Raw genomic sequence first — 21536 nt, forward strand, 5'->3', positions numbered from 1 at the left:
GTTGTGGACAGCTGTTAGAGCTAAGTATAATAGGAGGTGGTAAGCCGGCTGAAGGCTGAGGTGGAGAAGAGAGGAGATGAGAGGAGAGGATAGAAACACACTGTAAGCTTACGATTAGCTTAAAAAAATTGAGAAATTTTATGAGAAAGATAAGTGAATTATATATTAATGATGAAGAGCTAACTATTATATAGATGGACTAAGAAAAGACTGTAAAAATCTTTATACCAGTCTGGGATGTATCGTTAGCCTGGCTCTTAGACCGTCTGCATGGACGGCAGAGCCCGTCGACGTGTCGTAACGCGCGTCGCCCGGGCGGCAATGATCGTCGTATTCGATCAGAGTAGATTAACCGAATTTTCAGCTCTTAATTAATTGGGCGCCAATCGTGAGGGCCCGCGACGGCCGGCGATGATCCTTTTACTGGCGTTTAGATACTGGGTTACAGGGGGTGAGATAGGGAAATAAAGGAAGATGGATAACTTATCCATTGTTTGGTTTTAAGAAAAAGAAAATAGAGAGGGACAGGAGAAGGGATATGCCATCCCATCGATGGAGTTGGGTTATGAGCGGGTTACCATCTTCTCGCACGCGCGCCGGCCGAACCTTCCCGAGCTCGGAGAAGCCATCGGGTGGGGATAGGATTTCCTATTTATTTTTAAAAGCCTGTGGGTCCCACTAAACCCAAACCCAAACCTAGGTAACCCAAACAACGGATTGGCTTTAAATCTTGGACCTGTTCAGCTGGTGATGGCTGGCTGGGCTAGGCTGGCCAGCCCTCCCATGTGAACACTGGTCGTATGAACAGTGTTTTCCAGTCACAACACCGTGCGTTTTTTTCTCCCTCGGATAGAAGACAAACGAATTGGAGTAGAGTAGGCTAATTTGTTATTCTGAACCTGCCTCTTTCACTCAGCTCGTGTTTCTTGATGTTTTTTTTCTGGTAAAAAAATATAAATTTATTACAACATTGATGTCAATGGTTTTTTTTATTCACAATAAGATATAAACGCTTATACATACACACATACACTCACTTGTATAAATACACCCATCCACATTAGGTTGAGAACTTTAAATCCACATTAGGTTGATGCCAACGAACATGTTGTCTACTACTAAATCATAGGAAAATAGAAGCATTCACATTAGGTTGAGAACTTTAAATCCACATGTCGTCTACTACTAAATTAAAGAAAACTATGAGCATCCACGTTAGGTTGAGAACTTTGAATCCATCAAAAGAAAACTCGGCCAGCCGGAGGTATGATCTCCTCTCATAGTTCTACAATGCCTAGGGAGAGATAGTTCTCCACCGGCTTCTCCACCGACTTCAGGAGGTATGATCTCCTCTCATAGTTCTCAACCTAAACCTGTTGGCCGAGAAAATCCCAGAACTCTGGCTTTTGCCGGCGAGGGGATTTTTTTAACAACGTCCCATGAGCTACCGACTCGTAGGCATAAGCAGACCTGTTTAAATTTACTCACATGGGGAGTCAAATCCAGAACTAGAGATGCTACTAAAACTCTTATAACCACTAGACTATAAGCCCTTTTGCAACATATTCCACCACAAGAAACGCAATTACCTTTACTCGTAAGTTCACACATTCGATGGTTTACAGTGTCATTAATTAGTACTAAAAAATATATTCTCATGCCATTGGCTCCGTTCGGCTTGCTAAAACTTGGTTGAAAAACGTTGTTCTGGCTGAATTGTTGTGAGAGAAAAATAATGTTCTGACTGAAAAAACAAGCTAAATAGTGCAGATTATAAAGTAAGCCGAACGTGGCCATTGTGATGTTATAAATCCATTTTTGTTGATACTATCAAAGATAAAATGTTTAACTAACGATAAATCTAAATTGACTTATGTTTTTTATCAAAATAAGTATGACTATACGACACTTATTACTCATACATATTCCCTCTAGGTTGTCTAAAAAAGTCGTTTTAGACAGCGATATGGTCTCTAAAGCATAACTTTAATTTTTTATTTTTATAAAAATATTTACTAAAAACTGATATATGAATACGTGTAGGAAAGTACTTTTCAAAATAAATCCATTCATATGGTTCTCATATTTCCAAACTGAATAACTTAAAGAGTTATTCATAATTTATATTTTCAATGTTTAAACAAGTCTTATCCAAAACGACATGAATTTAGGTGTGAAGGGCGTACTGAAGTTAACTTTTAGGTCTCGTTTGGCAGGGCTTCACTTCACTAGTGAAGCTATTTTTTTTTTTGCTTCAGCTCCATGAACAGTTCCACCGGTGGAGCTGAAGCGGTTTTGGTAAACCGTTTGGCAAAATGGCTTCCCTGTGAGAGCATGTTTTTAGGGGCCTGGAGGAGGAGCCGGGAGAAGCCACTTTTTTTGCTCTATCACACCCCAAATCACCGTGAGAGCATATTTTTAGGGGCTTCGCAAGTGAAGCTATTTTATTTTACCCCGTTTGGTAGAAAACGGCTACAAACAGCTCCTGAAGCCGGTGGAGAAGCCCTGCTAAACGGGCCTTATTGCTTCGAAAAAGACTAAAATAAGACACTCCTACTAAATTGGATTTGAACAAAATGTCCGGTTCGTACGAGGAAATAACTGCCGCCTATAGAATTTCCCGACATTTGTGTTCTCATCAGTCATCACAAACATGTTGTTTGCTGTGCAATTCACTCTTCGGAATTGAGTCACGTGCACGAGAAATAGACGGAGGGCGCTATCCGTCCTCTACCGCAAAAGCGCGGTCCCCTCCCTCCCCACTACACCCCCTCGCCGTCCCGTGTCCTACTCCTTCCTCTCGCGTCTTCAAAGCCTCCGCCACTTGACTCGCGTGGTCCTCCACTCCTGCTCCCGCTCCCGCTCCTCATCTTCTCGCGCCCGCCCCGGCTGCGCGCCGCGGCCCCATCCATCCTTCGCCCGCCGCTGCCTCCTTCTCTCTCTAGCTGGGCGGCGCGGCCCTGCCGGTCCGATGGCGTTCAACTACCACGACCACGCGCTGGCGATGGACGCCGCCGCGGTTGGGGCGGCCGCGAACCCTAGTTTCGTCTCCGGAGTTGGTGGTGGCGTGGCCTCCGGGGGGCCCGGCTGGGAGAGGGAGAAGGCGGCCATCGCGGCGCACCCGCTGTACGAGCGCCTGCTCGAGGCGCACGTCGCCTGCCTCCGCGTCGCCACCCCCGTGGACCAGCTCCCGCGCATCGACGCCCAGATAGCCGCGAGGCCCCCGCCCATGGCGGCCGCCGCCGCGGCTGCGGCGGCGGGTGGAGCACACTCGGGAGGCGAGGAGCTCGACCTCTTCATGGTGAGTACCCAAACTCTCTCGTCTCTCTCCCTCTGTGAGCAGGGTCTTGCTGTGATGAAGCTATAAGGTTGCCCGGTGGTTCTCTGTGTGGATTTTCTGATTGAGTTTCGGGTGGAATTGTATGGCTGGATGGTTCATCCGGCATGCTAAGTATTCTGTACTACAACATGTGGAAAATTTGGGGATGGAGTTGGCTAGTTCATTCAAAATGGATTTTCGAATAAACCGAGTTAATTATGTATGCGTAGCAACGGAGCTGCAAATTTAAGCGTAGAATTGACTCATGAACTGAAGATGCTATCTCTTGACTTGCTTTTCGTTCTTAATTACGTCGCCTCTCTGTTTGCCTAGGTTATCGATAGTGAAGCCGTTTTTGCAATTTTCTGCTTAGGTTTAGCTGTAGCTCAATTGATAATTAATCTTCCTATGGCAACATCAGGTTGTTATCGTTCCCTATTTTGTTTTCCTTGTCCGGTTCTAAATTCTAATGACTTATCTTATTTTTCGCCCAGACGCATTATGTGCTGCTCCTCTGTTCATTCAAGGAACAACTCCAGCAGCACGTGCGTGTTCATGCGATGGAAGCAGTCATGGCTTGCTGGGAGCTTGAACAAACTTTACAAAGCCTTACAGGTAGCTGAAGCTTTCTAGTTAGTAATGTTTGAGAGGAAAATTGTTTAGCTGCCCCTTTTTGGAGTCTTCTTTATGTACAGCACTCTACATATATTTGCTATGTTTTTAGATCAAAGGCATTCACCCGGCTTTATTGAAAGCTTATATTTGTTATGTTTCACCGTTTTGTTCATATGGTCCTAGAAGGCAAACCATCTTATTGAAATTTCTCGCCACAAATAATGAATTGACCACTCCCCCAATGTTTCTTTCATTTGGAAATTGACCAAATAACCATTCTCTTGTTGGTCTTATTAGATACAAAAACTGACCAACATTGTTAGTACTTTTTTTTTATTCCATTAGAATCAAACCTTACAACTTCATGCTATCGAACCCATTTCTGAATCATTACCTCATCCATGAACCTCATGTTGCACAGCATGCAACTGATGCTTCCTTGTGACTTTGTGAGCATAATTTCAACAGTGTTGGCCCAGTCAAAGTTACCCCTATCATGTCTCTAGACTCTGGCGCAGGCCCCGCAGGAAAGTTAATAACTGAATATAGTACACTGTAATGGTTCTATGAAAATCAAGAGAGTAATGGTAAGAACCAAAATCACAATACTAGGTGTACCCTTGGGACAATTTCACATTGCTTTAAGGAAAAGAGTAGCAATTGATTTTGCGCTTCTAGCATTTCTAGTTTTGAAAACTAGCCATAATTCCAATTAGTTAATAGGTTCCTGAAGGCAGGAACCCTTGTAGTCGTAGTAAAGAGGAATCCTGTGTGCTAGAAAACAATGCTTCCAAATATGCTTTTGCAACTTAGTGTTTCTTGGACTGAAGTCCTCAAGTGTGCCTTTAGCCAGAGCTAGAAGAAAAGTTCAGTAGGAGGTCCTTTATATCATGCAAAGAATTATTTGCAAAAATTCAAAGGTATCGAACCCACTTGCTTTCCATATGGCATTAGGCGTCATTCATTCTGAAATACTTTCAATGGCCCAGCACACACCGAAACAGATGTTGGCCAAAATCACAACCTTCTGAACTCTTTATTTTTCTCCCCCCTTCTTTCTCTCTCTCTCTTCCTTTTTTTCTTTCTTTTTTCTTTTTTGCCAAAGTTTAGTGGACAACTGACAACTAGGCATGACAACAATGCCGGACTCAAATATATTAGCATGAACACTCGTATCCGTCTACCTACCAGAGAGTTGTCACAAACTTCCTTGAGGCACATAGTTGCCTGAACACTTGAAAACTTACCTGCAGGAAATTGTGAGGGTTGTATTTGTAGGAGTCCCTGATGATTAGTCGGGTCCAGTTTTATTTCACACAGGGGCTGTTGTCCTCAAAACATGATTGAAACCTTTTTTTTCTAATATACTCTTCCTGCAGGGGCATCTCCTGGTGAGGGTACTGGGGCAACTATGTCTGATGATGAAGACAATCAGGTAGACAGTGAGAGCAACATGTTTGATGGAAATGAGGGGTCAGATGGAATGGGATTTGGTCCATTAATGTTGACTGAGGGTGAAAGATCCTTAGTGGAGCGTGTCCGTCAGGAGCTAAAGCATGAGCTTAAGCAGGTAATACAACAACAACAAAGCCTTTAAGTCCCAAACAAGTTGGGGTAGGCTAGAGTTGAAACCCAGCAGAAGCAATCAAGGTTCAGGCACATGAATAGCTGTCTTCCAAGCACTCCTATCTAAGGCTAAGTCTTTGGGTATATTCCATCCTTTCAAGTCTCCTTTTATTGCCTCTACCCAAGTCAACTTCGGTCTTCCTCTGCCTCTCGTCACGTTACTATCCTGGCTTAGGATTCCACTACGCACTGGTGTCTCTGGAGGTCTCCGTTGTACATGTCCAAACCATCTCAACCGGTGTTGGACAAGCTTTTCTTCAATTGGTGCTACCCTTAATCTATCACGTATATCATCGTTCCGAACTCGATTCCTTCTTGTATGACCGCAAATCCAACGCAACATACGCATTTCCGCGACACTTATCTGTTGAACATGTCGTCTTTTCGTAGGCCAACATTCTGCACCATACAACATAGCAGGTCTAATCGCTGTCCTATAAAACTTGCCTTTTAGCTTCTGTGGTACCCTTTTGTCACATAGGACACCAGATGCTTGCCGCCACTTCATCCACCCTGCTTTGATTCTATGGCTAACATCTTCATCAATATCCCCGTCTCTCTGTAGCATTGATCCTAAATATTGAAAGGTATCCTTCCTAGGCACTACTTGACCTCCAAACTAATATCTTCCTCCTGCCGAGTAGTAGTGCCGAAGTCACATCTCATATACTCAGTTTTAGTTCTACTGAGTCTAAAACCTTTGGACTCCAAAGTCTCCCGCTATAACTCCAGTTTCTGATTCACTCCTGTCCGGCTTTCATCAACTAGCACTACATCATCCGCGAAAAGCATACACCAAAGGATGTCCCCTTGTATGTCCCTTGTGACCTCATCCATCACTAAGGCAAACAAATAAGGGCTCAAAGTTGACCCTTGATGTAGGCCTATCCTAATCAGGAAGTCATCCGTGTCTCCATCACTTGTTCGAACTCTAGTCTCAACATTGTTGTACATGTCCTTAATGAGCCCGATGTACTTCGTTGGGACTTTATGTTTGTCCAAAGCCTACCACGTAACATTCCTTGGTATTTTATCTTAAGCAGGTAATGTTGAAACATTTTATGTTTTTGGTAGTAATACAATGTTGTCTAAGCAAAACTTTCAACTTTCAGGGGTACAGAGACAAACTTGTGGATATTCGGGAAGAGATATTGCGGAAGCGAAGAGCTGGGAAACTCCCTGGAGACACTGCTTCTACCTTAAAAGCTTGGTGGCAAGCTCATTCTAAGTGGCCATACCCAACCGTATGTGAACACATCGATCCTATCACTCCCAGCACCATTCCTAGTTACTCATGAGCACATTATTCCGTAACACTTGTTTAGGAGGAAGACAAGGCTCGACTGGTGCAGGAAACAGGGCTACAACTGAAGCAGATCAATAACTGGTTTATCAACCAGCGTAAGCGGAACTGGCACAACAATCCGGCGTCATCCTCGTCGGACAAAAGCAAGAGAAAAAGGTACGGTCACAAGAAACTAGACTAAGCTTCTGCTTCCACATCCTTGACACCTTTCTGGTTTCTGTTTACTGTATGCTTATGCTTGGAATAAAGGAGCACTGCAGGTGATGGCAACGCAGAACAATCCTGGTAGCGCACAGTTGGAGAACAAATTATATGTAAATAATGCTTCTACTGTGAAGAGTGCCATCATATTTGTTGCTCCAGAAACGACCCTTCAGACCGGCGTTTCCTGAGCCCATATTCATACAAAGACATCACGCGATGAATAATGTTGCAAGTAGTCACATAAACTAAATAACTTGTATAGTGAATAACTAGAAACTTTAGCATTCATCGTTTGGTATTGTATAGTACTATAGTGTAATTGTTCGGTCAGAATGTCTCTTGTATAATGGTGTAAGGTTCAAATGTATTTTGACCTAGCATTCAATATTGTATTTTGTGATGTAAAAACCATGGAGTGTATTTGGATTGGTTGTGTTTTATCTGTGGAATAGAGACACTGTGTTAGTGTTGCCCTCAGTTCGGCAGTGTCGTGTCGTCAACTTCATATTAAACTTCAAAGTTTTTAGCACTGTCCATCATTGACAAAAGATTGATAACATGAGGTTGGAACATAGTTCCACGATATGTAACTGTTTGTATTCAGTAAAACAATATATTGCTGCAGATATTAGTCAAAAAGCAGTGTCGATGGATACCCGTGTGTTGCATTGTCAAGTTGGCTCTTTTATTTTTTTATTGTCAAGTTGGCTCTTTGACAGCACCATGTCAACGTACGGGACAAAAATTAATATCATAGTAATTGTAGTTTACACATGTGTTGTATCATAAATAAAAGCAATGTTTTGGGTTTGATCTTCACAAGATTACATTTCTAGCCAATCGTCACTATAACATGTGTTAATAAGCAATCACACTTATTACAGAAGCACAAAATTAAGGATACATAGTTGTAACTTTGAATGGAAATATTTATTTAAAAAACCCCATACATCTCTCCAAACTCTTGTAGATAGAAGTAAAAAAAAAACCCCCCATATATCTCCAACTCACAACGTAATTATGCTCATAAGTTGCAATGGGAGTTGACAAATTTTCAACGTAACAGTTTTCCCCTGCTTGTGTGTTGCTATAGAAGTAAAAAAAAAAAAAATCAACACAATAAGAGCATAAAAACATCATTCATGTACATACAATTTCAACCTAATTAGACGGTGTTTGGATCCAGTGACTAAAATTTAGGAGGTATGTCGGGAGGATATTGCATGGGGTATTCGGATACTAATAAAAAACAAATTACATAATCCGTTAGTACTCCACGAGACGAATTTTTTAAGCCTAATTAATCCGTCATTAGCACATGTTTACTGTAGCAAAACATTGTCACATCATGGACTAATTAGGCTTAAAAGATTCGTCTCGCAAATTAGTCGCAAACTATGTAATTAGTTTCGTAATTAGTCTATATTTAATACTCCATGCATGTATCCAAACATTCGATTAGACAGCGACTAAAATTTAGGAGGTGCAACCAAACACCACCTAAGAGCATAACAACATCATTCTTGTCCATACAACTTGGCCAATTTGTTCACATAATCCTTTCGAAACTTTGGTGTTGCCATAAATGCGCGAAACTCATAGCCCCCTAATATTATGGCTTCCTGCAACAATAAGTCAACAACTGAAATGGTTGAGCTAATAGGACAAAAAATTATTGTAATGTCATAATTGGTGCGAGTGAGAGGAGGAAGGCAATGATGTGCATGATCCCCTCGGCTCCGCTTGATGAGATGGGAAGTTTATTTTTTCTAATTAGCATGTTATTGTGGATTTCCCTTTTCTAATTATGTGGAAAGGAGAATAGGTAGCTGGTTTCAAATAGGTCATAGAAGGCATCATCTGTTTGAGTCTTTTTAGTTATATATAGACATAGGTAGGAGGTAGTACTATTCATTTAGTCATTATTGTGCTGGTTGTAGGGTTGTCTCTGGCCCTAGGCGAGAGGGGCCACCGCCAAAGGGCCATGTCGGGCCCCTAATTTAGGGTCCTCTATGCAACATGTATCAATCACTAGATCAATAGTTGATACGCACAATTCGAACAAGATTGGTATCAAAACCATACTTTTATTGCTAAAGGAAAACATATTACATGGTTCGTGTTTACATAGCTTGGGCCACTGGCCTTATATCGTATATCAGAGTTCTAAGACAGCTGCCCTATATCAACGTGGCTCCGTTTCCTACAGGCAACTTGGAGTGCGGACGTAACCCTAGACTTATTCTTTAAGCGTATTCCTATATCCCAATCGTCGTGGTCCTAGCGTAGCTCTCTCGTACAGCTCCGTCTCCAAGTATACTCCGGGTATCTATGGCAGAACCTCCTAAGTTATAGGGCCCACATGCACCTGTCACTGTCCGATGACCTTTGACATTTATGCATACATTTCCAATAACTTAAAAAGACTGTCGGGTGTCCTCGGGGAACCCCGAATCATCCACGATTTCCGAGCAGGATCACGTTACAGAGTCATTGCAGTATTACAACATTTATTCAAATATCTACACCAGAGTAAAAACAGCGGAAGTCTTACGATAACATAGTTTACAAACCAGTTGTTTCAAACCTTACAAACTAAGTTCGATAATTATTACAAACCATAGTAGTAGTGGAGTGGCATTATAATATAATACAAAACACACAAGGAGATTGCCCTGCCCAAGGGCCACACATTTACTTCTCATCATCATCACAAGGTACAACTGTCATGCAGCACGATCCAAAACAGATCTGCTCATGAGGCTCACCTGCAACAAGGGTCAACGAACCCTGAGTACAAAAGTACTCAACAAGACTTAACCGAAATAAAACTGATAGAACTCAGAAATGCAGGCTCAGGGATTCAAGGTATGGTTTTAGCATGATCTTTCTGATCCAGCACTCGGATAGGATATTCGGAGTAAGTTAAATCCGGTTCTAGTTCTACTCCTTCAACTTCAACATTCTGTTCAGGCACTCGGAGACACTTCTTCAATTGAGAAACATGGAACACATCATGCACAGCTGTGAGATGTTCAGGTAATTTCAAGCGATATGCCACTTTTCCATACCTCTCCAAAATTTGATATGGTCCAATGTATCGGGGTGCCAACTTTCCTTTAACACCAAAACGGTTAACTCCCTTCATTGGTGATACTTTCAGATATACAAAATCTCCTTTGTTGAATACCAATGGTCTCCGTCGTCTATCCGCATAACTCTTTTGGCGGGACTGAGCTATCTTCAGATTACTCTGTATTTGCCTAACCTTGTCTTCTGTTTCTTTCACAAGGTCAACTCCAAAGAATCTTCTCTCTCCTGGCTCAGACCAACTCAACGATGTTCTGCATCTATGACCATAGAGTGCTTCAAATGGAGCCATTCTAATGCTTTCCTGATAACCATTGTTGTATGAGAACTCGGCCAAAGGTAAGCACTCATCCCACTTATTGGAATAGTCAAGGACACAACATCTTAACATGTCTCCGAGTACTTGATTGACTCTTTCAGTCTACCCATTAGTCTGCGGATGATAAGCTGTACTATACAGAAGTTTGGTACCTAACGAAGCATGTAAGTGTTTCCAAAAGCTGGAGACAAACTGTGTACCCCTATCTGACACTATAGTTTTTGGTACCCCATGCAAACTCATGATTCTTGCTAAGTACATCTTGGCATATTGGATCGTGGGATATATTGTCTTGACTGGAAGAAAATGTGCTGACTTAGTGAGTCGATCTACAATAACCCATACTGAGTCAAATCCCTTTGATGTCTTGGGTAGACCAACAATAAAATCCATACTTATGTCCTCCCACTTCCAAGATGGAATAGGCAATGGTTGTAATTCACTAGCAGACCTCAAATGTATAGCTTTCACCTTTTGACAAGTATCACACTTCGCTATATATCTAGCAATTTCTATTTTCATTTTAGTCCACCAGAATCTTTGCTTCAAATCATGGTACATCTTGTTGCTTCCCGGATGGATAGATAACCTAGTAGCATGTGCCTCATCTAGAATTGACTGCCGTAACTTAGGAACTTTTGGTACCACCAGGCGATCCTTGAACCATAACACATCTTCATCATCTATGCTAAAGCATTCCGCTTTTCCATTCTTGACTTTTTCCTTAATATGGGCTATACCCTTGTTTTCCTTCTGAGCAGCAATAACTTGATCTCGAATAGTAGCTTCAACAATTATGTTGGTCAAACTTCCTTGTTGAATTACTTCTACATTCAACTTCTCCATTTCTTGGCATAAATTCAAACCCATTGTTCCCACTATCAGACAATTACAATAACTTTTGCGACTAGGAGCATCTGCAACTACATTTGCTTTACCAGGGTGATAATGTACTTCTAAATCGTAATCCTTAATTAGTTCTAACCATCTTCTTTGTCGCATGTTCAACTCTGACTGAGTAAAGATATACTTTAAGCTCTTGTGGTCTATATATATATGGCACGTATTACCAAGCAGGTAATGCCACCAAATCTTCAGAGCATGAACCACAGCTGCTAACTCCAAATCATGAGTAGGATAGTGTTCTTCATGTTGCTTAAGTTGCCTGGACGCATAGGCAATGACTCGGCCTTCTTGCATCAACACACATCCAATACCAATACCTGAAGCATCACAATAAACATCAAACGGCTTCTCGATATCAGGTTGAGCTAACACTGGTGCAGTAGTCAATAGCCTTTTTAAAGTCTGGAAAGCCTCTTCACAATCTGATGACCAGACAAACTTGACTTGGTTCTTCAACAATTCAGTTATAGGTTTTGATACTTTAGAGAATTCTGGAATAAACCGACGGTAATATCCCGCCAATCCAAGAAAACTCCGAACTTGATGAACTGTGGTTGGCGGTTTCCAATCAAGCACATCCCTCACTTTGCCGGGATCAACTGCAACTCCTTCGGCTGACAAGACATGTCCAAGAAATTGCACTTCCTTAAGCCAAAAATCACACTTGCTGAACTTGGCATACAATTGATGTTCTCTCAAACGAGTCAGAACAATTCTGAGGTGTCCTGCATGTTCTGTCTTATTCTTGGAATATACTAGTATATCATCTATAAATACCACTATAAACTTGTCTAGCTCAGGCATGAATACTGAATTCATCAGGTACATGAAATGAGCTAGAGCATTTGTCAAACCAAAAGACATCACCAAGTATTCATATAATCTATATCTTGTGGTAAATGCCGTTTTGGGAATATCTTCAGGCTTTATCTTAATTTGGTGATACCCTGATCTCAAATCTATCTTGGAGAAAACTTTGGCTCCGGCCAATTGATCAAAAAGCAAATCTATCCGAGGTAATGGATACTTATTCTTGATGGTCACTTCATTCAACGGACGATAGTCAACACATAACCTTAGGGTCTCATCTTTCTTTTTCACAAAAATTGTCGGACATCCCCAAGGTGAGGAACTAGGTTGGATAAACCCCTTCTCAATTAATTCTTGTAACTGAGCCTTCAACTCGGCTAATTCCTTAGGTGGCATTCTATAAGCTCTCCGAGAAATCGGAGCTGTTCCAGGTTGTAACTCTATGTTAAACTGTACATCCCTATCAGGTGGTAGACCGGGTAAATCTTCTAGAAACACATCCGGAAATTCACACACTACCGGAATATCTCTAATCTCCTTGACAGCAGTCGCACAAATCTTGCCCACTGATCTTCTTAGGGTTGGAAGTTGGATGAGAAGTTGAGAATTACTATCAGGCAAACTTACTCTTAAAGTCCTATTCAAAGCATCTATAACAGCCTTATGCTGATACATTCAATTCATTTCTAAGATTACATCTATATCCTGATCCTTAAGGATAATCATGGTAGTGGGAAAAATATGCCCACCCAGGTTTACGGGTACCTGGTTTATCATTTCCTTAGTACACAGACGTCCCCCGGGCGACTGTATAAAGAAACTTTCCTTTGTTGCCCCAATTGAAATTTCATACTTCATGACAAATGTTCTATTGATGAATGAATGCGATGCGCCAGAATCAAAAAGTATAACTGCAGGGTGATTGGCGACAGGAAACATACCCATCATCACTGGCTCCCCCTCCAGAATTTCTCTAGCTTGAATATAGAACACCCGTCCTGTCTTCCTCTCATCTTTGCCCTTCTGAGCATTCTAATTGTGGTTCTTGTTTGGTGCCTGACCCTGTTGTTGATTTATAGGGGTCTTCTGATAATTTTGATTAGCCTGCCTAGGATATGGACATTCCCTGGAGAAATGACCAGTCCTTCCATAATTGTAACACGGATAGTTGTGACCCTGTGACGTTGGAGCATTACCACCAGGAGCATTGGTTGACTGTGAGTTCAGATAGGTTATAGCAGGACGGACATTTGACTGTTGCCTGGCTTGGAACTGCGGCGGACGATAAGGAGGACGATAATGGTTTACGGGATGATAAATCACTCTCTGCCTCTTTTGGTTTCCACCAAAAGGCCCAAACAGCACATTCTTTTTCTTCTTGAGCTCCTTATGCTGCCGATACTTTGCCTCTGAAGCAATTGCAATATTTACTGCCTCATGATAAGTGATATTGGTACAGGCTGTCATCATTGTCTGCAGTTTGGTATTCAGACCTCTCATGAACCATTTCTTTTTCTTGGCATCCGTATTGAAATGTTCAGATGCATACTGCGACAGATGATTGAATCTTCCCACATACTGCATAACCGTTTGATCCCCTTGCCTCAAAGCAAGGAATTCATCCAGCTTCATAGCCATCACTCCTTCCAGGATATGATGGGCTCTAAAAGCAGTGCGAAATTCTGTCCAAGTTAACGGAACGCCTGCGGGTTGCATGGCCATCAGATTTGCATACCAAGCACTAGCTGCACCTCTAAGTTGCTGGGCAGCAAACACCGGTTTCTGAAACTCTGTGCAGTGAATAAGATCAAATTTCTGCTCCATGGTCCTAAGCCAGTCATCAGCCTCCAGTGGTTCATCTACCTTGGTGAACACCGGGGGTTTTGTATCTATGAAATCCACATAGGTAGCCTCATGCCTGTTATGATTGCGACCACGGTTTCCATGCATCTGATTCTGATTACTTTGAGCCATCTCATGAAGCAAACGAGAATTTTCCATAGTCACATTGACTAATGCAGCGATAGCATCAGCCAGATTGGTCGGCATCGGTGGCGGGTTGGGGATATCATCATCATCTTGTGAAGTACCAGGAATATGCGATCCCCGCGTATGACGCATCTGCTCATAACAAACCAAACTTTATTCACAAGCCTTTATTGAATTGCACAAAAGCTTACTCCAGACACATTACATAGGGTTTACTACTATAAACACCAGACCCTATAAGTACCAAAACAAGATACATAGCTTAACCATAATTAACTTTTATACAACTCTACTCTTTTCCGTGATTACTTCAAACTTTAGGCTCAGTATCCATTCCAGAATTATTACCGCCTTCATCATCACTTTCATTGATCATTACTAATTCTTCAGGATCTTCTTCTTCTTCCTCTTCCAATTCGTTATCATCGGCAAGGATGACACCGGGGTCCATGGCATCAGCTTGAGGCTCATGATTCGGGTTTAGTAGATTGCTAAGCCTATGAACTTCCTCATGTAGATAGGTATTATGTTCTTCTAAATCTTCTACATAGAATTCTAGCTCATGAGTTCTAGCTCTAGCTACATTTTCCCTATGCCAAGCCTCATTTCGTCCCTCCACCGTATGAACTAACATGCTTTCGCAGTTCCTATGTGCAGTGGTGAGACGTCTCAATTGATCCTGTAATTCTCCTACCTGTATAGCATCCAAAGCCCTATCTCTAGTAGCTTATGCTAATTCTGCAGAAATCCTTTGTATCTCTGCTTGGGGATCAGGCCTAGAACTGCTACTGCTAGCACCATCGTTTCTAGGGGCAAGTTGGTGATGAGGAACTCCTTTGGGTCCAGTGGACTTATGGGGCATCATCTTGGCATGAGCCATACTGTAGGAAACCAATTTAATCCAAGTAAGACCATTTGATCAAAGTCTAAAGAGCAGCTATGATGGATTACATTACTCAAACCAGTCTCACTACTCAACTCCAGACTAAGAGATGAAGGAAGTAACGAGTGAATTAATAATGATGCATGAATCGTTCTTACGAACAAAAACATCAAAGTTTATAATGCACATAAACAACATTTATTTTTATATAGGGCATAGTAAGATTACTACTTCACCACACAAGACCCTTTTAATCAAATAAGGAATGGTGAGAAAGAAATAAGATAAGTTAGAAGCAATTTGGACCAAATTATCAAGTTAAATTTAGTCATCCCAAATCATTTTGAAGTTTTTGTAAAATAATACAACAAAAACCTTGTAACGATCGCTCTGATACCATTCTATGGCAGAACCTCCTAAGTTATAGGGCCCACATGCACCTGTCACTGTCCGATGACCTTTGACATTTATGCATACGGATCCAATAACTTAAAAAGACTGTCGGGTGTCCTCGGGGAACCCCGAATCATCCACGATTTCCGAGCAGGATCACGTTACAGAGTCATTGCAGTATTACAACATTTATTCAAATATCTACACCAGAGTAAAAATAGCGGAAGTCTTACGATAACATAGTTTACAAACTAGTTGTTTCAAACCTTACAAACCAAGTTCGATAATTATTACAAACCATAGTAGTAGTGGAGTGGCATTATAATATAATACAAAACACACAAGGAGATTGCCCTGCCCAAGGGCCACACATTTACTTCTCATCATCGTCACAAGGTACAACTGTCATGCAGCACGATCCAAAACAGATCTGCTCATGAGGCTCACCTACAACAAGGGTCAACGAACCCTGAGTACAAAAGTACTCAACAAGACTTAACCGAAATAAAACTGATAGAACTCAGGAATGCAGACTCAGGGATTCAAGGTATGGTTTTAGCAATAATCAAAGTTATTTTGCGTAAAAGCTCTTTGACAAAATTCTTTGTTTCAACAGTTTAAACTTCATAAAATTATATACAAAGATGACACGATCCGTAATGAGATCATGAAACTTCATATCCAACACCTTCATCAACCATTCTCAAGTTCCAGTTATTAATTCTACGATGATGAACAGTGAGTTGAGTCTCCATAACCGAGGAGCAACGACGATTCGAACCGATTATAAACCCAGCTGGGGCTTCCAGACCACACGACATATGCAGGTCCCCGACCTACATATACCAACCTACCCTCAGATCCTCTGAAACAAGAATGGGTCCGCGCCACCCGAGAATATAGTACTCCACCAATCCAGCCCATAGCCACGTGGGTACACGCTATTCCCGCCATCTCTCCACTCCCAGTGCGTGAGTAGCCATTCTCGTAATAGAATCGCTAAGTTCAGGCTTACCGGAGTATGTGGTTAGTACTACAAATTCTCACCTCATGCAATTCAACAACGGACGTGCCTTAATCGACATAGGCGGAAAGAACTCGCTCACAAGACCTCTATGTCTTGTGGCTCACACACACCGAGTCCGCCCGGTCTAGATTTATTACTCCACATTCCCATATCACATGCTAACATAATTAACCAATGTTCCATTTAAAACTTGCAGGTGGCAGGTAATCACCCGACTTTCATCGTTCTATGCATAGCTAAGCAAAACTAGACATATACGAGTTTAAAACTGGTAATATGGTAAATATGGAATAACAAGGGTGGTAATGCACCAATTAGGCTCTTACTTAACTCCTAATCACTTAATGCAGTAATGGAAAGCAAAAGCGAAATTAATTTGTAAAACTCAAGGTAGGGTTGTATGCATCCGGGGCTTGCCTTCGTTGACGGAAAAGTCCGACTCCTGCGATGTTTCACAAGTATTCAATCCGACCTCAACAGACGGATTAACCTCCTCAACATCTTGATTAACTACCACGTGTTCACCTTTGTTCACTACACGTAATAACAATGCCATGTTTAACATGATGCGGAATACGAAACATGATGCTCGATGATGGATACAAAAATTAAGAATTTAAATACAACTTTCCTTCGCGGTATAGTTGCAAGTCAAATAGACTAAATCTTTTTCGTAACACATACATCAATTGCCAAGGATCATTATCAACTAATGACCCAAGGTCATCACTCAATCCAAAATTTCAAACAAAACCTAAATCATTAAAGGTTACTATTTGCTTTTATGAATTAATTATTTAATTCAAAATTATGAAATAAATCAACTTATCCTAATTGAGCTAAAAATTTTTGTAAATGTTCATTACATGATAACTAAGTGGCAAAACAAATTTCATAATTTTTGGACAAATAAATAAGCCTAGAAAAATCATGGAAATCCATTTATTAATAAATTGAGCAATTTTTATTACATTCAAAAATTACTGAAAAACATTATTTCATATTTTTCTTAAATACTATACATCACAGAGAAGTCACACAAAAATTTTCATAATTTTTGGAGCTCTAAATAAATCTACACAAAATAACAAAAACAGACACTATTCATTCAAATCTGAAAATAGAAAAATCTATTTTAACGCTGAGTCACTGACAACCCGACCCCACCTGTCATCCCTAACCTCCGACGTTGACCACGGCAGCGATGGCTCTGACCGGCGAATTCTCGCCGCCGGTGAGACTAACGGTGATGGTGAAAGCACTACCACGTCCCCTACACCACTACGCTCCGATTGGTGGCACAAACGAGCCTCGACACTAACTGGACCAATCACCACGGCGGCCATGGCAGACACGATGGCACGGCCATGCTATGCCGGCGACACCAGTGTGGTAGTGATTAAACAAAGGACACAGGAAGCATCAGGAGCTCAACCCGAACGCGTTGGAGCCAAAGACCGAGCCGGAGGAGCAACATCAAGGGGGTTCGACGATCAGCGCGAGCACGGCGGAGCAAAACGTCGTTGGCAATGGTGTACCGGCGACTACAGTGGTCAAAATGAACAACCAACTATGGAGTAAGCACCACAGTATCGAGACGAAGCCATAGGTACACAGAGCAAGGACAGCAGCTCACCGGAGGGCGCTGGCCACGGAGATGCGCTTGCGACGGGAAGGTCGCCGGCCGCAAAGAAGAAAGACGTGGACAGCGAGTTTCCGGTGGAGATAAACTGAATTGGTGGGTCGGTTGGACGCGTAAGGTTAAGGCAGAGCTGGGACTAGCTTATCAGCGACGGTGGAGCACGACAACGACGGCACGGGCTCGCCGGAGTGGAGCAGCGGCGACGGGAAAACAGAGCAAGGGAGAAGGGCAACGATGATGGCGGCTCAGGCTAAAAAGGATGGCCAAGAAACTCAAGGAAGCTGCGTTGTGGCCTTCACCGTGCCAGCATGACACCCAGATGGCCACGCACGCGACTGGAAGCCAACCGAAGCTCGTCGACAATGTAGCTTTGGCGGTGGACACTGTTCACTCAAATTACAGAAATGTCATTTGCCCAAAATTCACAAATTACTCTCAAATTTTCATAACAACTCAAAAATCTCCAAAAACAAAAGTTGTTCAAATCAAAAGTTCTACAACTATGCTTCTATAACCATCTCCTAATTCGGTCTAGATTTTGAAATGAACTTTTGAATTTGAATAGGGAAATTTAACGAATTACGCCTTTTTGAATTACTCGAAATTTTTCTAAACAACTTGAAAAACTCCAAAAACAAACTTTGTATAACTTGTCAAGCTCTACACTTTTGCTTTTGGGCTCAACCCCAAAATATGCTTATATTTTGAAATGGATTTTTAGGGTAGGATTTAAATGCTGAAAATCAGGGTTTTCGAAATTTCAAAACAATACAAGTATTTCAAACTTGATTCAAACAACACAATTCAACACATATAACATTAAGTAAACTTGTTTTAGTAATTGCATATCCAAGTTTTCAATATGTCCAAATGCTTTGCAATGCATATGATGTCATGGCAAGTTTTAGTATTTTAAACACCCGGGGTGTTACAGTATCCTATCCTTGCATAGCTCCAGAAGTTCCATCTAGGTGTATCCTCTTGTAGCTTAACTCCTAAAAACATAGAATGGAGGGGGTTGAGTACATAAAGTACTCAGCAAGCCCTAAACTTTGGGTGGAGGTGAGGTGGAAGAGAAAGGCTATATGGTGGACGTGGATTATGGTGGTGGAGGTCGATAGGTAGAGGTAAAAGTAGTAAGGTGAAGTAGTTATAATTATAGGCTAGACCCTAACAGAGTATTACTATTCTCACCAGTTCCCGTTGTTCATTATAATTACCAATTAGTAAAATACATATTACCAGATTATCACAGTTGTAGAAATCTGATCATAGTACCTGAAAGGATCTACAATGCCTAGAGGGGGATGAATAGGCGTATCTAAAAATTTACTGCAAATACTAAGTTCAAATCTGTCAGTCAATGTCGGAAGTCCCGGTGTTTGGGTCGAAACTCCCGACGTTGTCAGAAGTTCCGGTGCAAACGTCAGCAGTTTCGACGCCTACGTGAACTACAAAAGCAGTGCCAAATTTAACATTGCGGATAAATAATCTTACAACCTCACTTTCTAGTGGTTTGGTGAAGATGTTGAGTCACTCCCTTGACGCCGTAATGCCTCCAAATCGTAGATCGAGTCCAAACTCTAAAATGAAAGTTTGGAAGAGAAAGAGACAAACAAATACAAGTAATCTCTAGTAATCACAACAACAAGCACACGGGACACAAGAATTTATCCCGAGGTTCGGCAACCCCACAAAGGAGCTCCTACGTCCTCATTATTGAGGTGACCACCAAGGTCGGAGTCTATTCCACCTCCTTGCCTCTCTCAAAGCGACCACAAAGGTCACTTGAGCTTTCCACTAAGAAATTGAAGGGTGATACAAACTTCCCAAGGCTCTTCCACAAGATGGAAGATCTTGGGCAACGCCTAGCCGGCTAGGGGCAAAGCCCCAAGAGTAATAGACGCAAAATCAACTGGCTTAACGAAGAAATCAAGTGCTCAAGCTTGCCAAAGTGATGCTCTCACTTAATCCACTCTCCTTTCACTCAAAACCCTAAGGGAATCGAAGATTAGAGCAAAGGAGGAAGGAGAGTGGTGCTTTAGTTGCTTGGGAGCTGTTGAGCATGAAGTGGGTCAGCTGTGAATGAGTCCGTAATGGTTAGAAATGAAGAGAGGGGTATTTATACTTCAAGTGAAAATCTAACCATTTAGATCTACGTCGGAAGTTCTGACGCAGATCTCGGGACTTCCGAGGATAACAGAAAGGACTGTTCACACAGGGTCAGAAGTCCGCGCGTGCAAGTTAATGTCGGAACTCCCGGCAAACGTTGGGACTTCCGACGTGCACAGTTAAACAACCAGTAAACCTCCAGGTGTCGGGACTCCCGACAAGCTTCGAGACTTCTGACGGTCGGAAGTTCTGACGTACGTCGGGACTTCTGACGAGCACAGACAGCCAGATAGCCAGAACCACCGATGCCGAGACTCCCGGCTTGGGTCAGGACTTCCGACGTCCACAGTCACTACGTAGGCTAAGCGACTGGGAGTCAGAACTTCCGGCAAGAGTCATGACTTCCGACTGTCGGGAGTTCCGGCTTACGTCAGGGCTTCTGACACCGACAGTCATAGAAAAATAATCTACGTGCTCGTGGAGTGCTAGTGTCTCTTTTTTTATTTAATTATTATGCTTGAGCACTCTGTCTTCCTCAGACCAACTAAATTTGCATTCCTCTTTATAGTGCGGTGGATCCTAAACTCAAAAGCAAAAATAAAACCTTTGGAGAGCGCTTTGAGTTCATCCACCTTTACAACTTCAAAAATTGAGGGATACCATTTCATCTTTATCAACTCTTTGATTCTTTCATGAGACTAGTAGCTGCAACGTATCTCATTAAGATCACATTAGTCCCTAATTTGGATGTCATCAATACAACAAAACCCACATAGGGGGCAAATGCACTTTCAATGTCTTCCTTTTTGGTAATTGATGACAACCAACTTAGGCTTTTATAAGAATGAAAGATTTTAAAACTTTTGAACCCAAAATTTATGAAGAGCTCCCCCTTGATGTATGCATGAATTCGAATATCAATTAGAATCATCTATAAATGATTTGCATACCCCAAGACGAAAGCTCCCCCTAAATTTTGCAATCCGTGGGGTGCAACAAGTGTGTGAACAAATAGATATCTGTGAAAAGAAAATGCAATATGACATGTTATTTCACACAACAAATAAAAGAATACGATGGTCAAGATTTCAATGTAGAAATTTGAAGCAACACATGGCCATCAAAATACATGCACCAACACATGTAGAGACAAGCATAAGTTAATAAGCTAGATAGATAATCATGACTTGTCCTACAATCATTCATCACAAACATATATATAAATTTGTCCATCACAAGCTAGCCACCACATGGAATAGTTCACACAAGCTAGAAGTTTTAAAGTCTCGAAAGAA

General features: G+C 41.8%; 1 protein-coding gene across 2 annotated transcripts; it reads left to right on the plus strand.

Moving 5' to 3' along the window:
- The first annotated feature begins 2803 nt into the window (after nucleotides 1–2803).
- LOC136522924 (homeobox protein knotted-1-like 11) lies at nucleotides 2804–7547 on the plus strand. Of its 2 annotated transcripts, none has more exons than XM_066516720.1 (6): nucleotides 2804–3301; nucleotides 3814–3934; nucleotides 5314–5504; nucleotides 6673–6804; nucleotides 6886–7022; nucleotides 7127–7547. In XM_066516720.1, the coding sequence occupies exons 1-6, from the start codon at nucleotides 2972–2974 to the stop codon at nucleotides 7128–7130; spliced, it is 915 nt and encodes a 304-aa protein (XP_066372817.1). In that variant the 5' UTR covers nucleotides 2804–2971; the 3' UTR covers nucleotides 7131–7547. The 2 variants fall into 2 exon arrangements, with proteins under 2 accessions (XP_066372817.1, XP_066372816.1); XM_066516719.1 differs by having other exon boundaries at nucleotides 2805–3301; nucleotides 7116–7547.
- The last annotated feature ends 13989 nt before the right edge of the window (nucleotides 7548–21536 follow it).

The sequence above is a fragment of the Miscanthus floridulus genome, chromosome 18 (assembly GCF_019320115.1).
Source record: "Miscanthus floridulus cultivar M001 chromosome 18, ASM1932011v1, whole genome shotgun sequence".
NCBI classification, from domain to species: Eukaryota; Viridiplantae; Streptophyta; class Magnoliopsida; order Poales; family Poaceae; genus Miscanthus; species Miscanthus floridulus.

Excerpts from the sequence above, each read along its gene's own strand:
- LOC136522924 (XM_066516719.1), top strand. The coding sequence starts at position 2,972 with ATGGCGTTCAACTACCACGACCACGCGCTGGCGATGGACGCCGCCGCG. Across the intron at positions 3,935-5,313 it reads AACTTTACAAAGCCTTACAG|GGGCATCTCCTGGTGAGGGT; the intron begins GTAGCTGAAGCT and ends CTCTTCCTGCAG. Across the intron at positions 5,505-6,672 it reads TAAAGCATGAGCTTAAGCAG|GGGTACAGAGACAAACTTGT; the intron begins GTAATACAACAA and ends TTCAACTTTCAG.